At 29.5% G+C, this 21984-nt stretch overlaps 1 protein-coding gene across 1 annotated transcript; it reads right to left on the bottom strand.

Moving 5' to 3' along the window:
• Positions 1-6182: 6182 nt before the first annotated feature.
• LOC129980762 (uncharacterized) lies at positions 6183-19216 on the bottom strand. The gene is made up of 4 exons (XM_056091147.1): positions 19040-19216; positions 14097-14176; positions 9190-9554; positions 6183-6368 (listed from the first exon to the last, which is right to left on the bottom strand). Coding segments are annotated over exons 1-4 (633 nt in total). The 5' UTR covers positions 19042-19216.
• Between the last annotated feature and the right edge of the window lie 2768 nt (positions 19217-21984).

Below are 21984 nucleotides of genomic sequence, written 5' to 3'. Positions count from 1 at the left end.
AAATTAAGGCTGATGAGCATACATTTTGATCTTATTGTGATAATGTTCAGAATATACATATGAAGGATGGTATGTAAATAACCTAGAGTGAAAGAAAAATTAAGAAGTTATTCGAAACTTAGGAAAATACTTACATTATCTTCCATCTTTTGAACTTCAATTCGCGAAAGAAACAGTATAAATAGTCCGACCACAGAAAAGACAATCGCTCAAACTGCGCATGTGCTAAAATTCTCAACCCAAAATACTTATTAGTGAATTCTATTTATCATCATACTCTGAATAATATCAGGAATGTGGGATCATTTAATTCAAGTGATTTTCATTGTTTTTTCAGTAGGCAATAATAAAAGAAAAATATTTAGCATATTTTTCATACCGTTTTATAAATAATTTTTTCCTCGCCATTCACATTTTATTTATTTATTCATTCCTGAACTAGAATTTGCCCATTTCAAATTTCTTTTACCGAATCCATATTTTATATGGAAAAAGTTTAATTTTCAAATCATCGTGGCTTTTTATTACGTCTGGCATATCAATATTCTTATATTAAGAATTCTCCTCAGAAAAAAATGAAGGAGATCCACTAACAAACAAGAACGAAAAATCCAGATGGTTTTAATTCCAAGCTCAAGAATTCTGCATTTAATAAAACTTGTCAAGAATGCTTTGAATAAAGAACGAACGACCGTAATAATACTTGCCTTGTTGTATTTTATAGACAAATAAATCACACTTCTGGAAAGCTCCGTTTTGTAAAGAAATAAGACAGCGGCTTTTCGAAAAAATTAACAAGATTTAATAACAACTGCTAGACTTCTGTTGAAACTTTTTCTACAATGCAATATACACGAACATAATGAAATGTGGGTTGGCAGCTGCTGCTTATCGTTCGGTACATTTCATCCGAATGTGGTTTATGTATGAAAAGGATGTATTTATTTTTTAAACAAAGTTGAATACTGGCAAAGTTGCATAATATGGAAAGAATAGGTGCAAGTTAGAATCGTTCTCATCTTATCTGAAGTTTGTAAAGAATAAAATAGGACTGAATAGAAAATCGGAAAATCAATACGAGGCGCATTATTACAAAAGAGAAAAGTGAAAAGCATTAGAAAAAGCTTTAAAAAAAGAAAATGTATTTTTAATGGAATAAATTCGCTGTCATGTTGCCATTTAAGGTGCCTTCGGCATTTCAAAGCCAGAATCGATTGGAAATCTTGTATTCGCTGATGTGATCCATTAAGAACAACATTATGTTAAAAAAAATCTTAAAGTAATTTCAAAATGTAAATAAATTACGCCATTTACAGATGTCTATGTGAAGAGTTTCTTGTAACCGACGTATTAGAATCAGTTTCATCTAACTTAAATACATGCATTGCATTGACATTATAAACCTTCAAAATTTCCCGCCACTGGGAAAAAGATTTCAGATGTTGAACAGTATTTTTCTGTCAAATTTTTGTCAGTCAAGGAAAATATTTTAACTAGATTTTTACAAGTGGTTAAATCGCTATAAGGTGAAAGAATAGTTGAACTAGAGGTCAAAACATGGATAATTTAGCAATCAACATGGCCAAAACGTTTAAAGTTGACCGCTTTTAAGAGAAGGCGTCGTGAGCAGTTTCTTCGACTGCAGGGTAATTCTACACACATAATTTCTTAAGCATTTTCATAGAGTTGTTAAAAAAAATAGACCATTCCTATACGTCTGCATGAGTCGGTGGGACGTTGGCAGCCAGCTGATTGAAAATCATGAGTTATTTTCCAAGATAATGCGCTGACTCGTAGGTCCCTTCAAAAGTCTTCAAAATTTCTGATTCAAATTCCGGTTCCGATCTTCCACAACCGCGTTATTTCCTCGATATCGATTTTTCTCCCTCCCTTGGAATGGAGGGATTTAAAGGGTAACGATTTTCAAATTCCATAGAAGTGCAGCGGCAGTGATAAAAACAAGGATTTGTATTAACAATTTCTGTGAATGATGTCAAAAAGTACGTAGTTGCTCAAAATATTTTTGCCGAAAGAAATTATGACTAAACAGGTTTTTTTCCCTTATTAAGTCTTTTTCTTCGTAATATGATTCTAATTTCAACAATATAATTTTTTTTAATTCTTTAATATTACCTAATATAAAATGTTCCTTAATATAAATTAATATATTAGTTTTCTAATATAGTCGTCCACTATATCTTTTAATAATAAAATGCAATATGTTTTTTCCTTACATTAATATCTATTACGTATAGCTAATTTTAGCATTGTTAGAGTACAATAGAATTTGATTCATTTGAGTGGTTCAATTTTAAGTTCTTTACAATTCGAATTTTCCTCTTCTGACCTTTTAAATTACTAATCGTAATTCAAAAGACTGGAGATCAAGTGACTATAGAAAAATAATCTGTAATTCAACTTTATTATAAATAATTCGAAGTGACAGAGGCTTTAAAATGGAAACAAATACTTTTAAGCGTTTACGTTATATAAATAATCCTACTTGATGTACTGAAAGATCGTAAATGAAAAAATGATTTTTTAACACCCATGATTCACACGAGAGCTTTGTTTTTCAGTATGTGCAATTTTTCATTTTTTCCCTTTTAAATTCAAAACATATTGAGTCTTAGTTGTACTTATTATTTTAAAGTTTTCCTTTACAGTCATCCAAATACTGTAGACTGTTTATTGATAAAAATTACTAACCTATTTAAGGAAAGTGCGACGTTTAAAATCATAGACGCATTTTCAAATTACAGTTGCTATTACATTGCTTATCAAAATTGTATTCATTTCTTATATTTTATTTATTAAAATCTTTAAACATAAAACAAAATCTAAATTTTAATTTTATCTTCTGTATATTTATCTATATCAAGTTTTTCTAAAATTTTAATATTTAAGTAACATGAATGTTCATTATGGTCCTCTCGGTTTCAAATTAATTTATTTCCACTATAATGTAATTATAATCTAAATTGTATTTTTTGAATTTATAATCTATTACCTTTACTTAAATTATTTATTTTTGCTTTTTTTCCTATAAAATAGTGATATTCCTGAAAGTGTGATAGAAAAATCGGCTTGTATAAAATAACATAATACGATGAGTGCTTAAAGGCTTCTTTTCGAATTTTTAATGTTCATGTTTTTAACAACTTAGAATTTTTGTATATGGTACTTGAATATTGTTATATTATCATTTCTTTCTTTTGGATCATATCAGCATGATATGTTCGATAGAAGACATGTTAGGCAATTGCGCATATTATAGGAAATTACAAGTTAAAGCAAGCAATAACTGTTATTATTGATTATGATGTCGCATCTATTGACGCCATAGAAACGATATTTCTAATTTACCTTTTTTTTTTTTCAGGAGAGTTGTATGTAGTCCTTAATTACAGTTACAGTACACTCCCGATTATCCGCGGAATTGGGTGGCGCGGCCGCCGCGGATAACAAAAATCGCGGATAATCCGAAAAAAGCTAAACACGGGTATAGCAAAAGAGAAAACAGTCATTCCAACTTTGAAAAATCGTTTTATCTACAATAAAACGTAAAATAAACAGCAGGAAATGCTTAACTAACGCTTAATATTTTAGTACATCACTCAAAACTCACCTAAAATGCATTTTGTTAATGAAAACAGAAAAGTGCTTTGTACTTACGAGAGGCGTCAAGGATACACAGAAAAATGAATACATATGTACTGTTTTAATACTATAATGTATTATAATGTAATTACAAAAGCATAACTGTAAAACTACACCTTTTTGAAGAAATCAGTCATTTGTGTTTGCTTCTTGCTTTGGAAGCATTTTCTTTTTGCTTGGAAGCAAAAAAAAAAAAAAAAACTTAGTGCGGCAGGCGCGGATAACCCGCCCGAGGATAATCGGGAGTATACTGTATTACATTTGTAATTGTATTAATTTAGTATATTTTGGTTAATTTTTAGATATTTAATGTTATTTTCATACGCCTCTAAAATGATAGCCGAGCTAAATCATCCCGAATAATCTAGAACCAGAATCAATGGAGAAAATCGAATTTCTGACAATTAGTGGATTTTGAGCTACAATACAAATAAAATTGTGAAAAGTAAATTAATAAAAGAAAGGTTAAAGATTAAACAATGACGAAATTCATAATTTTATATTTCATTTTATTAATGTAATTTATAACGTTTTTAATTTTAGAAACATATCCGAGGAAATAAAACTGTAAGAAAGAAAATATACTTATCTAGAAACTTACAACATTTATATAAGCTTGGGGGTTTTTTCAAAGTTTCTTAAAGATCTAAATCAAAATTAATACTGCTTGGTGCAAATGTACGAAATATAATTACTTAAAAGGGAATAATGTTAAAATTATTTAAGCTTTAAGAACTTTAAAATGATTTAAGCTAACTCTTGAAATTAGATTTTAATGTAGAGATGTGATGGTTTTGATGGCTTGGTGACAACCTGCAGAATTGGAAGGTCATGAAATAGAGAAGTATTTCCATCGAAATTCTATGGAAAATACGAACTGATACCCTGAATACAAAAAAGGAAAATTGAATGCAAAAACAACTTGAAATAAATTATTCTCGAAATTTCAAAAGAAAACTAGAGAGATATTTTTTTTATGTGTCTACATACCAAATTGATATTTTCAAAAGATTTTTTTTTTAAAACTGATATCAGTTATGGAACAGATCTAGAACGAAGTTGAACAACCTGATATTAAAAACTATTTGTAACATTTTGCGATTAAAACCATAAAACACTCCTTCGATGAAAATAACACATAAAATGGCTTAGATAAAAGGGCGTAGCGGCACTCATAATCGTGCAACAGACAAAATAGGACATGCAAATACACTTTTAATGGATCTGTTTATACACTGTATAATAGAGTGATATACATAAATGATTGTGATACGTTGTAGGAAATTGTTAACTTTTGAAACAATTATTGTCTTTCAAAATTTATTGTGAGCAAATTTCCAGACCTTTAGTCTATTAAAAGATCTTTAAAATTTTATACTGAATGTTTTGACTGCTACTTTTTATATCATATATTTTAAATTGCCTTCAGAATTAGAAATTTCACTAATATTACTCAGAAATAATTCAAAATTAAATATTTCAACAGGAAATAATCTTAAAATATATGTTTCAATAAATTATTTCATGTAGGCGGTAAAATTTGAAGTTAAATTCAGTTTTTTTTTTACTCTTCACTCTTTATGTTTAAGTGTATAAAGAGCGTTCCAAATTTCATGCAGGGTGAGACAGTTTTAAACCACACAAAAAACTTGAAATTAGTCGTAATACAATTTAATATTTTAAATATGTTTTAATTATAGTTGTAAATGCTAATGAAGTGACAATAAACGCCTGAACAAGCGGAAACAAAAAATTATTTAGGTCAAAAAAAAAAACATTCATCAGCCATCGATGTTGTGTTCGAAATTGACAAATTATTTGATGTACTGAATTTTCATCTTCAGGAAAGGTAAATGTTTTTTTTTATATATATTCTTAAACTTTACCATAAATGCGTAAATAATTTTATAAAGAATAATTTTGCGTTGCTTGGTTTTGTTTAAATCTCTCTTTAGAAATGTACGTTTCAAAGATTTGATTCGAAAGGGATGACAGCAACTCGAAAAAATTAACCAAGAGTCCAATTCTTTACGAGTATGGAATTAGGAATTTTATGACATTTCTATGAAGAGAGCAATAACATATTACAAACAGATGGAAAGATATTGGAATATTGCTCCCATACAAAGACTGCTGTTAACTAATAATGTATAAAAAGAAAGGGAATATATAAAGGAAAGATATTCAGAGTAATTGGTAACTAATCATTAAACTATATTGTTAGGAAAAATTTAAAATCCAAAATTCAAGAGGCGGCACAGTGAGTGTAGGGTGAAATATACCAACAGGCTCAATATAAATAAAGATGCTTTAATTTGCATGAAATCACAAGCACACAGATACCAAGAGAGAGAATTTACACTAGCTTAGAGAGAACTCCGTAGGAGAGAGAATTTACACGACTATTCACAACTTTCGAACATCTGCTACGCTCAACCGTTTGAACTGAGAGCAACTACTAACTCAATACTGATTACACGACTGAACTGCAGTTGTATGTCTGAAATTTTATAATTTTCATGTCAGGACAAAGAAGATTCTAGAGAAACCACTATAACTAGCATCCAAGCCAAGATTCTTGTAGATTCTAGAAATTCAAATTCGTCTGCCAAATGGTCGCCAAGTCTGTCGAAGAGGCCGGAGTTATTGATCCGACATCCGTAAGAACTACCTGTAAAACAGTTTTCCTTACCAGGAGAGTCACTGCACTGGGAAGCGAGATTACAAATTCATAAAGGTTGAAGTAAGTCGAAAAGGTTAAACCAAAATACAAATTTATTAGTGAACGTGTGGAATTAAGAATTTCATGCTATTTCTATGTAGTAAGCGGCAACAGTTTCTAACAAAATACCAAACAAACGGAAAAGTACTGAAATATTGTTTCTATATAAAAATATTGCTATTAATTAATAACATATAAAAATAAGGATGACATAACTAAAAACGAATAGTACAATACATGCCATATATATTTTGCAACTAAAGATCTAATAAATGATGTGCTTTTGAGAAGAGGGCCAGGCAGACTCAATTAAAAACGCTAAAATACTAGTAGCCAAATAATTTTATAAAACATTCAAATGTGATGCTCTTAAACATATTAGAATAAAATCAACACTTTATTAGATATAATTAGGCAGGTTCCTATCTGTTTCATTATGTTCCTTGTAGTTTTTATAGCAGTTATAAAGACCAAAACATCTGTTTAAATATAAATGAATATAAAAATGGATGTCATGCATGTCATTTTAAATAAATCAATAAAATAACTAAAAAGTATACATTTTCATTGCACAAAGTAATTAATATAAAATAAATATATGGTTTAAAAGTAATTAATATTAATATAAATAATATGGTTTAAAAATTTATTGAAATTCGAAATTAAATAGATAAGTGTAATAAAAAAGGCACCTCGTAATGTATGCACTATCAAAATGTCTTAGCCCGCCATTGCATTTACTACTTCCGTTTATCAGATTCCACCCTATATTCGATAATTTTTTAAAAACAACCCTAGATCAACTTAATCGAGGTATCGTGTCTTCAGTAATGTTGGGAGGCTACGAATACTCAAGACTCTAGACTGGGAGACCGGACCAAGTTGAAATCTGGTAGCATAAACGAGAGTGTTCTCCCTCTTCACATCATTCACCTATCCTGGCGCGTTTTGTTCTTAGTATAATAAAGAAACATGTCATTAAGATATCTTATTTTCGATCGATTGAAACAAAAACTTGATCACTCCACTCACAATTTACTAAAAGCACTCAATAAATAAATAATAACAAACAAAAAAAAAACCCTCACCAAATCAACTTTGCTGTTTTGAGTTATCACCTCAACATGCATATTGTAACATTCCCCGTTTCCCAGTGGTGATAAGACATTGTGTTATACTGATTCGTTGTGTCGTCGCTGTTAATTACTAAACTCCTCGAGATAGCCAGATGGTGGATCTTTTCACCTGGGTGGTCTCTAATCTATTCATTAGCGACTACAATGGAAGACCACATATGGAATTCCTCATCCCAGAGGTATTGATAGTACCTTCAAAGAGAAAGGATGTCCAAACATCTGGATACTATATGTTTCTCTTTGTGAAAGGACCTTTCCACGACCCACTGGCGCCGCTGAGAGAGCATATGGCTGAACTCTGATTGGCCGAAGGAGAGCTCAAATGACCAATGTAAATAAAGAGGTGGAGATTGTCGCCGAAATAAAGAGTGGAGATTTTTTTTTAGAGACGAGAGAAGAAACGAATTGGAGAGGACGGTTGGACTACGCCCACAAGTTCGGAGTCTGAGAAACTACCCCTGGAGTTGTCGTGTTGACAGATGGAGAACTGAGTTCCAAGAAAAACCTTCGAATTTGACTGTTGTATCTCCTACTACAGGTGTAAATATCTATTTATTTAACCAAGATTAGAACAAGTTGTTCTTTGTATATATAGGGCTGTAAAATAAAGAATTGTCTGGAAATTCTGCTTCGTTATTTGATCAGTCTAGATCAGGATATTACAATATGAATATACAGAAGAATAAACAGGCAACGCATTTGCGTGTAGCCAAACGAGTTTATGATTTCAAACCTACCAAACAGTTATGGATTTCGTCCAAAACATAAAAGCAATCTAAAACGTTACTGCAAAGACCAAATTTCATTCATTTAATTCAACACATGTTTGAGTTACCGGATTCACAAACGATAGATAAATATCATTAAAAAAGATAGTTTTTTTTCGCATTCAAGAATGTATGGAAAAAAGGAGATTCTACAAAATCTCAAGATTAAATATTTTAATTATTAAAGTTTTTTACTTTCTCGTATACGAAGTATAGGGAAAGTTCTGCAATCGTCAAAAAATGAGAGCTAGAGTCTTTGACGAATCTTTATGTTTTAGACTTCACTGTGTTAGAAAATATAATTTTTAGTTAAGTGTCTGCCTGCCTCAAACTAATATAATTCAAAAACGATTTGACCCAGGCAATGAAATTTGATATATGATCTTTACACAATATTTGTAGAGTTCCATGAAACTTTGAGCAAAATCTTTGAGAAGTCTGTCTGTTCGAATATAAATTAACAGGATAACTGCAAAAGCAAAAAGCTAGATGGATAAAATTCGGCACACAGATCTGACATCTATATTGTAGACACTTATCAAATTTTGAGCCAAATCCAACAAGTAGTTGAAAATCTGTAGGTTTGTACTTTCAGAAGCATGAATACGCAAAAGCTCAAAAAATCCAATGACGATATATGAAATTTGGTATATGATTTTGTGACTGCAATTGTAGTTCTGTGTCAGATTTTGGTTTCAATTGGCTGGGAAAAACTCGTCTAAATCATACATTTGCCTTTATTAGAGAGACGTGAGAAAGTTCTGGGGAGAGTGCATCGCCTAGTTCTCTGCATTGTTTCATGAGCGAGAAAGTAAAAATGCTAAATTACTATCTCCTAAGGTTATTTCGTTCTGACATTTTATAATAGAAGGGAAACTTTGCGATGTAATGGAGAAAGTCTCACCTCTGGCGACGGGAAGAAATCGAAGTACTTGGTGGTGGCAGCTGGACTTGGTGGCTTGGTGGGTGACAGCCCCATTGTGACGCAGTCGTCCATGAGGCTTGACGTAGGGAAGGCTGATTTAAGTTCCACCACCTTCATGGCTCTGGCAGACGAGTTCTCCGGGTATTGGGAGTTGAACTGCTTGTGCATGGTGGTGAAGTGCCTCCTGAGGTTGCTCTTCTTGCTGATGGCCACCGTCGCGTGGCAGATGAGGCAGGTGCATTTGCCGTTGGACATGGTGAAGAGGAATTCGCTCTCCCACTCATAGTGGAAACGATAGTTCTTGGGCTTCTTGCGTTTCACTTCTTCCACGAAGTTCATGAGCACTGAAAGATACAATTATAACTAATGGTTTTCATTTCGATTGGGAAAAAGAATTCAAAGGGGATCCTTCCAGCATACAGTTCGAAACAATGAATCATAATAAGGTTTCGAGTTTGCTTCGTCTGTCCTTATTTTATTTTTAATATCTACTCTTAATTATATAACAGTTCTAACGTGCATACAAAAAAATTATTTAACCTCTTCCACAACAATGATAAAGTAGACTCGTCATGAGCTTTTAATGACCAACTGCACAGCGACTAACTACACTCGTCTTGTATTTAAAAAAAGTGAGTGGTATGTTAAAACATGCATAAAATTTTTTCAATATTAAATAATTCTTTTTTAAAAAATCGGTATTTTTTGCCTAACATTTTATATTATGAAGTGACTATTCAATTAAATGGTGATTAATGTAAATTTTTTTCAGAATGAAATCAGAGCACAAAAATTAACGTTGTTTCTATACTTTTGTTATAATCACAATTATAAAAATACTGATAAAGATTACTGAAAAGGATATTTGAAAATATTTTTAAGAATATCTTAAATTTAAGGGGAAAAATTTATAGAAGTAAAATTAGTATCACTCAAAAGCTCGTTTTTTAAATTTTATTTTAAAGTGACATAAAATGTTTTTTATGCAATAACACGCTGCACACTTATTGAAGGAAATCTTCGAAATTCGTTTAATTGAAGCTGTAATTAAAATGCTGATAAGTGCCCTTTCTTACTGAGAACCTAGCATATAAAGCACAAGAAGTAACTATTTGTTAATTTGATAGCTCTAGGTTCAATGGTTTCTCCTGTACTGTATTTAAAAAGACTTTTTTTTACCGTGCATAAAATAAATAATGCATTAACGTTATTACGTTAAAAATCAATAAATGTTTCAGAACATTGTCACTGAGGTTGGACAGAGCTGTCTCATGAAATTAGCCACATTCTATAATTTTATATCATCAAAGCTAAGAAATTATCGAATATATTTTAACCATAAATATATTAAATAAGCCGCTTGTATCCAGTATTAAATACAATTAAATAAAACGTATTACTGAGTATGAGTTGAACTTTCTGCATCACATTTCATTTCGGTAATTCTAATTGCTATTCTGTTTTTCATTTTCTCGAAGCATTTGAAGACAAACATATTCATAAGCAGTGATTTAAAGAATTTTTGCTTCGCAGCCTTTTCATTGCTCATGTATTAATTTTATCGTTGCAAAAAATGAATCGATGTTCACTGTATGAACTTAAAATGCTCGAAAAACAAACGGCGACAGTATGTTAAGAACTCATTAGTTTCATAAGCAGAGAATTCAGTATATATATAAAAAAAAACTTGTAAGCGAAAATTACATTTTCGCTATATCAACTTTCATCTGAGTGTATTCCTTGAACATAAAAACATTGATTTGGTCTAACATTTCCTTCAACGTATCAGATGGCAATTCTTTTTTGACTTAACGTTGGTAGTAGAGAACAAATGAATCCACATTCAACTCGCACAAGGATGAAAGAATGGTGAAGCAAAAAACTTGTACGCCGTTTTATATTACACCAGATGATACATCCAGCATAGGGTTTATACAAAAACCGTCTTTTTGAAAAACCGGTTTTCAAATTCAATATTTCCAAAAATCCAGTTTTAGCCCGTTTTCAAATTTTTATCAAAAAAAAAAAAAAAAAAAAGAACAAGGAAAAATATTTAATTTAATTTATATAAAATAACAAGAAATAAAATCAAAATATAAAAAAACAAATTAAGAATTACATACACATATTACACAAAATAACTAAAACTCAAACAAAAATTTCAAATCATATTTATATTATTTTTACTAATTTTAATTTCTCCTGAGAAAATAGAATTTTAAAAAACTAAAGTCTTGTTATTTTGAACACAATATTGTCTGAAATTGAAAATACTCGTTCTCTAGTTACTGAGCTTGGTTTCTTAGTTTTCATGGCATGACATAACAAATATTTTATTCTTTTATTCGTTGCCTCAAATAATGAAAATTCAGCTTTCAGTGTATTTGGATTTTTTAAAGTTTTTCTTCGAGGTCTTCAAGAAACTTATGAATTGATTTTTCTATGGCTTCTTTTTTAAAAGGCATTTCTCTGATGAGTAGTTTCTTCGATTTGCTCTTCATCAGAATTGTTTTCCACATAAGAAATTGAAAATATTCTAGACAATATATTTCCAGAAAACTTAATAATTTCGGTTTTTGAAGCTAAAGAAAGTACACTAGATTTCTTCGCTGAACGAGAAATGTTTTGTGGGTTTTGAAAATACAGGAAAAGAGTTGCTAATTCTACTTGTCTACTTTCTTGAATTCGTTCCTCTAAAGCATATAATAAGTTTAAACTTGTTTCAGTGTTTAAATTTTTTAGTTCATTTAGCAGAAATTAATCATTAGTTATTAGTCATTTAGTTCATTAACATTAATCATTTAGTTCATTTACAGAAATTAATTAATTAAACAAATCAAATAAGTTTACAATTAATTTTTACATAAGAATATGAATTCTTTAAACCGGTTTTCAAATGTGACAAATTTACTTTAAAAAACCGGTTTTTTAAAACTGGGTTTGAAAAACCGTCAAACCCTAATCCAGCATTACCGGGAATAATAATATTATCATTTATAAGAATTTGTCATATAGTTTAATATAAAGTTTTTCTCTGCAGCATCTTTCATTGATTTTATTCTCCCTCTTTCGTGTTCCCTGACCTCTCTTGACCAGCAGCTTATCCGTTATTTCTTTTTGTCTCCATACTTTGAATCATTGGTCTGAGTCTAGAAGTTTCTTCATGTCATGAAACTTGTCTGCCAGTATCATATCTGAAGTACTTTCATCTCGCTAGGTGTTTTTGTTCTTTACAGAAAAAGTACGGCACAGTATTTCATCTTTTTCTACCTTTTCTCTTCTTTTTCCGAAGAAAGAAAGCCATAACTTTAATTGGTCTTACATGATTCTATAAAAATGTACGTATATTAAACGATATATCTAATAGTCATTACACTAATATCATTGGATTATTATGAGCGTATATTAAAAATTCACTAAATAAAAGGTTGAAATATGAATTCTGGTTTGGAGTCAAAGTCAGAACAATGAAATATTTTTATCGTCACATTGACAAAAACACGTGAGTGAAAAATTCGGCTGAAATTGATTTAAATTTAACTACGAGAAATAAGTTTTAGAAATTGCGCTTAAACTAAATTTTAATTTTTTTTAAATTAAAGGAGAAATTGCATGGCAATAAAACTAATACAAATAAAACGAAAACAGTTTGTTCTTGAAAATGGAACTAAATCCCTTTAATGTCCTGATCATTTCAGATATTATCGGCAAATAACTGTGCAAAAACCTCACATTTTGTTATTTAATTAAATACATTATGCAATAATAAATTTTAAAATTGAAAATGGTACAGTTGATCTAAAAATAGGCCCAGAACGCCATATGCAAATGTCATGTCGATAATGTTTGTCAAGGAGTAGTCTTTGTGGCAAGCAAATAGGCGCGTGTATTTTCTGGTTTATATTATAGACATACAGTGCAGTGCGTTAAAACAGATATGGTTTCGGAATTTATGAAACATGAAAAGACATGGAATGTTTTAAGTTTTGTCGACGCGGTTGCAGCATAATAATCTCTTTAAAAGAATAAAATAAATTAATCTAATTGAATGCATTCGAAGATAATATAACTCTATATATCACTGTGATCAGTGTTTAATGACGCAAAGGGAAACAGAGAGTTAACGAGAGAATAACAATGTTATTCAGCTTGAATATAGTTACTTTGTTTCTTTATTACTTTTTTTTTTTCACTTTAGGTAAGAAATTTTGAAATCCACTTTCAATGAACTATCCTTTTTTTTTCTTTGTGTGAAATAAAAGGTTATGTAAAAAGAATTTCAGACGAAGTCAAAAATATACTTCTTTTTATATTAAGCATTTTAAAACTGAAGAAAAGTGGCAGAAGGCAGGATCTTCCCTTGAGGACGTGTATTACAAACTTACATCATAAATAATATATAACACATAAAAATGAATTCTTGTTTGTTCTTATTTTATGCCCTGCCGTGCCATTCCGATGGCGATAAAACTTTGCCAACTTATTGCTTTGAACCTAGAAAATCCATGTTTTTCACATGGCCAGTCGTATGTTGGATGCTCATGAGTCGGACAGCCTAGACATTCATTTGTTTCTGTTGAAAACGGAAAAACAAAAAAATGTTGTCTACCCTAAAGTATACCTGAATAGTAAAGTAAAAAAATAAAAGAATAAATATTATTTATGCTCCTTCTTTATATGTCATCCACTTTCACTGAATGTATTCATTTTCCACAAGAAAAAAAATATCATTCTCTCTATCATTTCTCATTGAATGAGACAGCTATTTCCAATCTCAGACGATATTGCCAGAATGATTTCTTTTGCAGCAGAAATGCGCTGGGTACTAGCTAGTTTCTTATATAAAAATAACATTCTGTGTTGACTGGTAAGATGAGGTGACTTACTTCGAGACGATCGATTATCGCTTTTATCTGGACTTAATCTGCTGTATTTCGAAGGAGGGAGGCCCCTCTCGCTGAGATCCCTGGAAATAGAAAGGGGAATTTATTTAATCAATAGCCTCAGCAACACAGGAAAATAAGGCTTTGAATACGAGGGTAGTTCAACAAAACAACGAGAGTATATTAGATATTCACAAAATGTATTAAATAGAGGTCTACTCGAAATGCCACTCAGTTCAGTATTTTCATTTTTTTTTTTTTACTTGTCCTCAAATAAAATATTCAAAATATCAAATAGTAAAATTGTAAAAAATAAAAAATTGTAAAAAAAAAAAAAAAAAAAAAAAAAAAAAAAAATTCAAATTTTGAATGCAAGGAACATTTAAACTGTACCGCATAAATGAAGGGGAAAAACAAACAAGAATATCTGAAATAAGAAAGGAAACAAAGTTATTATTAATGATTATTTTTCTTTCAATCCTCGTGATTTTACAAAAATTAATGTTGCCCGTATCATGGTATTGCTTTTTAGCCCTCTCATCGTATTGACTAACCAGCAGGAATGGTCTCCTCAAAACTTTCTCGTCTATTGTCTAATAAAGGAGTTACCCCCCCCCCGTACCCGCATTCAAAAAATTGAGCCACTTAGGGCAAAGCAGAGCATGAATTACATGGTATTGGCGTACAATAATTAAAAAATTTTAACTTTTAGCGCGAGTGTAGCGATTTTACTAAATCCATCGTGTGATCCTTGGCGAGATTTTTTGGCGATTAATCCCTGTCATGAGGTTAACAGCATCCGAAAATCGAATTTGTGGTTTATATATTTCCCTGTTTTGCCCCATTGAAACCAAGATTTGATACAGAACTACAACTGTAAAAGGACCGACAGACTTCCTCAGAACGAATTTTCGTCAAAATTTGATAAAAATCTACACATTTAGACTAAATTTCGTTTGTCCAGCGTAAAGTTTGACTTTTTTGTCAAAGACAGACATTTTCTAAAAAGGGATTTTTTTTTTTTTTTTCGAATTCATTGAAATTTAAAATATAGAGATTCATCAAAATCTCGAATTCGAATTTTTTGGATGGTAAAAATACTTTCTTTATATTTCATATCTGAAGTATAGAGAATGAAAAAAGGAACATAATTGCAGCAGCTTTGTATCTCTATAAAGCTAAAAGCTCATCTTTATTAGATGAGCTTTAGATACCTTAAGCATTTGTCCCCCTCCCTCCCCTCCACTTTTCCTCTGATTGCTATGCCTTGCACTCGATGCATAAATACATGAACCTGAATTGGATCCACTGCCGATAAAAAAAATCATCGCATTCATAACTTCTCGTTTTTCCTTTGAATTTCAGCCGAAAATTGTACCGTTTAAAATTACCATTAAAATTGTACCATTAAATTATAATATTTTTAACACTTTATCATTTGAGAATAAAATTCGATAATTATTATTTCTATTCCAAAAAAATAAATGCACTTTTTTTCATTTATAATTAAACGGTTTAGGGTCAATAAAAGGAACGAACTGTACGAATAGTGACAGTAAGAGATTTTCGTATGATGTCGCCTAGATAAGAAAGGCATAAAGGATATCTCTTGTAACATCATACATATAGTTTGCGTACATTACTGTCACAACAATAGTACGTCACAAATTCACAGATGGAATTCTATATATTTTTTTATAGAATTTATACACAGAATTATTATTCAAAAATTAGAAGAAAAAATAATTTTCACATTTTTACAGATATCTCAAGTTGTTTACATTCGAGGTACATTCAATGTAATAAAATTAATGAAATAATGAGTTACTACATTACAGCTGAGCCGTTTATATTAATATTTAGATTTTTGATGTTTTTAGTAAATATATATTAATTAAGACGATGGTATATGTTTTCTTAATAAAATGAACCCGTGATTTTAAAAATTGAATTATATTATTAGAGCTTTCAGAGAGAGCTATAAAATAATTTATAATATTTCATGAAACTTTTAAAGCTAAAATTATGATGTATTTAAATATATTTCGAAAAATAAAATAAAGTTATTCAAATAATTTCTCTAATTTTACATAGACTTATTGTTACGGAAATATATTTATTTTCTACCTTGAAATATCATTCTAAAATTTAGTTTACGCAATCGTAAAAACTCTAAGCTAAATCTCCTCAAAGTAGAAAAATTACTTACTGTTCACTATATTTACAGTGCAAGCATGTTGGATTATTTTAATTATTATAATTACTTTTTCAAAATTTCATTTCAAGTGAGGTTAAAACATATAACAAAGAGACCTAAAACAGGTGTTCGACTATCAACTAATAATCTCCATTTACTTTTTAGCAGCAGAGGATCTTTCTTTAACCTTTCTTACATCTCATTGTGGTTTATTTAATTTCTATTTATAAGCAATGTTTGCGAGCAAATTCAAATTTTTGTCAACGAATGGAAATTTTATATTAGGAACGGTATCTTTGCATATCGTGCGGAATAATTGAGACTTGTTTTCTATGTTTCCTGAGACCAGAGATTGAATCGACAGAAGAAAAAATTTGTGATTCAATTGTTTGATGTAAAGAAAAAGGCTTTCCGACGATCATCAGAAATGTTAACAATATATCAAGCAGTAAAAAAATAAAATAATTTTAAAAATCTAAGATTGAGCGGTGATCTTGAAATTGAAAGTTGTCATGTATTAATTGGTCATAAAAATTATAAAAATAATATTCTTTCGATCTTTTTTTCGTTTCCTGCCTAGGAAATATCCATTTGGTAGAGAGAAACTTCCATATGTATACATAAATGATAAAAAGATTCAAACTTTAGGTACGAAATATTGTAGATGATAATATTTTCAGATTGATTCATCTCTCTAATTTATTTTTAAAATTTAATTCAAATTATATAGAAACCGTAGCATACTTATAAAAAAAATATATTTAAAGCAATAGTAACTCGAGTAAATAACAGTAATTAAAGCAATGAAAAATATTGCTGTAAAATGTATTCAAAAATAATTTTTAAAAATAAAACTTAAAAAGATAATAAAATATATCAAAATTATGGGAAAGCATTGTAAACAAATAAAATTTATACCAATAAAAAGCTAATGTTTTGAATTTTAAGGTGATAGAAAAGCAATGCAATTATTTCATGCAATTATATGCTTATAGATTATTGAAGAAAAATGTTAATATTTCGATATTTTTTTAAATAAAAAAAACTAATAAAATTTTTGAAGAAATCTTTTTTTAGTGAGTACTTATTACCCAAGAAGTACCTAAGTGCCAAATTTGTAGTTCAAGGTCCAATAATCTGCCCTGTAAAGCATTTTGACTTTCTTGATCATATATGTTGCATCACATGATGTTTCAAATTACAAATAATACGCTAATCTATAAATATTATCCAATCAACGTGCAAGGGAGTTATAAATAAATCAATCAATCTAGGAATAAAAATCAAAAATTTCGAAGTCAAAGTACTTTTAAATTTTAAACTTATCAATTAAAATAAAAATAGTTAGTAATTTTAAAACATCTTTTTAGAGATTTATAAAAAAAGGTTATGATGGAATTCATTTTATTATTATACGTTTCCAATTATTTATTCAACTAATAATATCTTATGAATTATATATTCCTCTTATAACATCGATATAAATGAGATTATTCAAAAAAGATTTCAAAATTTCACTTGAAATGAAGTTTATGTGAATGTTACAAGAGAATCATCACATTTTTTTTTCTTGTGCAAAATTCGAATTCCAAAATCTTAATTTAAATATCTGATTTTTTTTTACAATAATACAACTACTTTTAGTATTTCAGAATTACAGATAATCTTATTGTGAATAACTGCCTTTTGTCAAAAAAATGTAGAAATCATGTTTCAATTTTCCATACAATTTGTCATGTTATTTTTGTATCACTAAATTAATAAAAAATTGCTTTTCGCTTCAGTAGAAAAGCATTTAACATAATAAAAACAATGATTAAGAACAGGTAACCAATTTACATATAAAAAAATATTGGCCAAAGTTTTTATTAAAAAAATCGAGTTACTTATTTATAATTATATAAAAGAACTAATTAAGTTGAACATTATACATTTCGAACGTATTTTTAAAATATGCCTTCCATAATTATAGAAATTAAATTTGTGTATCAATTACTTATGATAACACTTTGAGTATTTCCTTGGGGTTTATTTTTGATAAATGATCAAATACTTGTATTAAAAATCAAATAAATGCAGGTAATTTAGCTCGCTGTTGAAGTAAAATTTTCAAATATAAATAAGAAATATATGATAAGAAATATAAAAAGTACATAATAAGAAAGTAATCTTTGTATCAATTAATCTTCAAATAATTAAAAGTAATCTTTGTATTATTCATATATAATTTACACCGAATATTACTGAGGTTTATTTTTGATAAATTCTTGTTAAAAAGTATTAAAGTCAAATATTTTTATGCCAAGTAAATTTTTATTTCAATTAAAATCTTCACAATTCAAAAATGATTAAAAAAATAACAAAGTTTACTTTTAAATTATCTTTAATAATAAAATAAAAATAAACTTTTTATCTCTTAAATCAAACCTCTAATTCTGAAATACAACGCTATAGGATCAACAATTCGTGACTCCATTCCTCTTGTATCGATTCATTTACTCCAAGAAGAATGCCCGCTAATTTTGAAAACGATATTTTCGCGCGATTGAAAAAAAATCGTTTTCCCGAACAGCACAAAGAAGTAGCCCCATCTCCCCCTTTCCCCTTCGTCTTCGATGAAGCGCGTAGTTCCATAGTCACCCACTAAGCCTAGCCGAGGCCATATTGAACCCTCTTGTAGTCAATTCGAGGCCTCCACCTTATTCAAATAGAAGTCTTTAAAATGACGAGACAAAAAAACATGACTTACATGCCCACTACTACAGGAAAATGTTGATCTTGAATGTAGAGCAAGACGCCGGGCCTTCGGAATCCTCAGTGGTTGTGTGAACGGGTCGATCGCGATCGACGCTCTGTGTCAGGGAAGCGCGAATGACGTAATCTCCGGGACTAGGGGAGCCATGGCGGTCACCGCTCGATGCGTCGTCCCCCGTGCTCTCCACTCTATAATAAGGTCCAACCTCCAGCAGGGGCACGGGGTTCACCGGAATATCTGCAGTTCCGCGGGCGGCAGAAAGAGAATTTTTGGTCTCCCCGGAGCGCTTGAAAAGATGGACAAAGCCGGGACTGCCTATTGTCTGAAAACAGCAGAAAAACAGGTAGTTTAAAAGCACTCGTTTTCAAAATTGTCTGATTGCAATGATTAGAATTAACATTTATATCAAATGTGAGGTAACTGCTGTAGATCAGAAATAGGTAAGAAAAAATTAACAAAACAAAGACGTTAAGTAAATCGCATCGAAATGGATTACAGTTGCAGCAGCTTTTATTTTTCCGATTCCTCACTATTGAAAAACGCTGCAAATTTTGCTACAAATAATAACGCTACAAATTTAAATCATCAATATAAATTTTGAAATGCAGTCCTTTCTGGAATCTGTGTTACTGAATTTCTGATCAGCTATCGTTACTTGATGCATCTGTTTCTTATTTATTTTTCCTTTTGGAATGATAACAAAATTGGAGCATTTTTTATCTGAAATGGAAGAACTGCTATTGTAAGGTCAAAAAGACAAATTTTTAATTAAGTCAGTATAATTGAAGTAAGGTGCATATTTAACGATTATAATATCTTCCTCTTTCTCTTGCAAATATTGGATGTCTAAAATGTAGATCTTTTTCATTTAATTTGCTTGAAAGGCCCATTCAGATCCATTGTAGAATGCAAATATTAGGTACCTTTTTTTAAATTTTGTTATTGAATTTCTGATCATTTATTATTACTTGATGCTTCTGCTTCTTGTTTATTTTTCATTTTAGAATGATAACAAAATTGGGGCATTTTTCATCCGAAATGGAAATGGTAGGAAATTAAGAACTGCTATTGTAAGGTCAAAACGACATACATTTTTAATCAAATCAATGTAACTGAAGTGAGACATATTTAAAAACACTATAAATAAAATCTTTTTCATGTGTTTGCAATTATAGGACTACCAAAACGTAGGTATCGTTTTAATTTAATTTGATTGAAAGTCTAATTCAGATCCATTGCAGAATGCAAACAATAGATGATATTTACAGTAGAGGATTATTTATGAAAACCATGAAATGTTGAGTCTCATTGAATATAAATATAATTAAAACATGGGAAATGAAAGAATTGGAATATTTTGTGCTGAACAACATCTATAAACAAAGGTTTTCAGAAATAAAAACCTTCACTCGGACCTTAGAGCAGCATTCCAGGACATACCTTAAAGGTTCGAACTGAAGTTACCAAGATGACAGAATGATTCATTAGATAAGAATACAACATGAAGAAAATAAGATATTTTTCATTAATAGAGAAAATGTGCAAAATAAATAGCTCGTGTATAACACTCAAAATAAAAAAGATCCAAACTTCTGACCTTCATCTTAATATGATATGCTGCTACGATGTTTAGACTTGATACGTGATTCTTCGACTTATTTTTAAAATCTGTTCTTGTTTACATATCGGTGATAATATAAAAATATCTAATATGATCACAAACCGCCTGAATATGAATCCCTAAATAAAAGAATGAAAAATATAAAATGTACATAAAAATCATCAATTTATTAAAATTAAAGAAATATATTAGAAATCAATTAGAGATATATATAAAATCAATTAGAGATAAAATTGATATATTTAAAAAGTTTTTTTTATTTTAATTTTTCAGTAGTATGAAGATGTATATAAAAATAGTTGTATGATATCATATTAGGGAAATATTAAAATTCGGATTCCTTTTTAATTAAAAATCCAATTAAAATTTTGTAAAATGCCTTTTTAGTGATCACTTACAGTTCAAGAAAGAATAAACTTTGTAGATCCGAGTCCAACGGTCTGTTCTACAGAGGGTTTTGAATGATTTTTGCACTATGCATGCTATATCATGCAATTTAAAATTTACGGATAGTATCTTTTAAATATCATCATTTTAAAATAATCAGAATGTCATTTTTTTCTATTACTAAAATTATGGTTCAAATATTTTATTAATGGAATTATATTTTAATATTTTATTAATATTTTATTAATGAAATATTTATCACAATTATAAAATATTCAGTGACAAAATTAATGACAATTTTGAAAGCAATTTAGATAAATCTATAGCAATTTTTTTAAACAAATTTAGATTTACTAAGCAGCATTTTTAATTAAAATAAATTTTACTATATATATCTTAAATATATATTTTTCAGGGTTTATTAATGACTTTATTTTTAAGTAATAAGAAACTGCTATTTAAGGAAATATTTAAAAGGTTTAGTTATCATAAAAAATATGCAGTTGCCTTTGCGTTTAAAAAATATTTACTGAACGCAATGACATTAAAAAAAGAACGATATTTAGATTCTAGAAAAAAATATTTTCCGTTTAACTAAGAGACTTTTTCATTAAATTACAGGTTATTTCTCTTTAAGGTATCGTTTGAAGACTTTCAAAAGGACTACTACTAAATTTCATTAAATTAATATTTTTTTTTCTTTTAAATGTCCTATGAAATCTTATTTTTAGCTGCAATTTCAGCTGTTCACATTTAGAAGGCACATGATACTGCCATCGGATCAGCAACTGCTCACTTGCTTGATTGATTTTTTTAAATAACATCTTTGTTGGCAATGACGAGATTTTTTCATGACTATCAGGTTTCTTCAGAATATTTTTAGTAATGGACCCGTTACTTCTAACGCTGAAAGAAAGAAAAAAAAAAATCG

The sequence above is a fragment of the Argiope bruennichi genome, chromosome 8 (assembly GCF_947563725.1).
Source record: "Argiope bruennichi chromosome 8, qqArgBrue1.1, whole genome shotgun sequence".
NCBI lineage: Eukaryota > Metazoa > Arthropoda > Arachnida > Araneae > Araneidae > Argiope > Argiope bruennichi.
Note: the sequence above shows the minus strand (reverse complement) of the source record. Positions and strands in the feature narration are given on the sequence as shown.

What these genes read in the sequence shown, in the direction of transcription:
- LOC129980762 (XM_056091147.1), bottom strand. An exon ending in CGATAATCGATCGTCTCGAA is followed by an intron (nt 9,555 to 14,096) that starts GTAAGTCACCTC and finishes TGTATCTTTCAG; the next exon opens with TGCTCATGAACTTCGTGGAA. An exon ending in ATTTCTTCCCGTCGCCAGAG is followed by an intron (nt 6,369 to 9,189) that starts GTGAGACTTTCT and finishes CTCGCTTCCCAG; the next exon opens with TGCAGTGACTCTCCTGGTAA.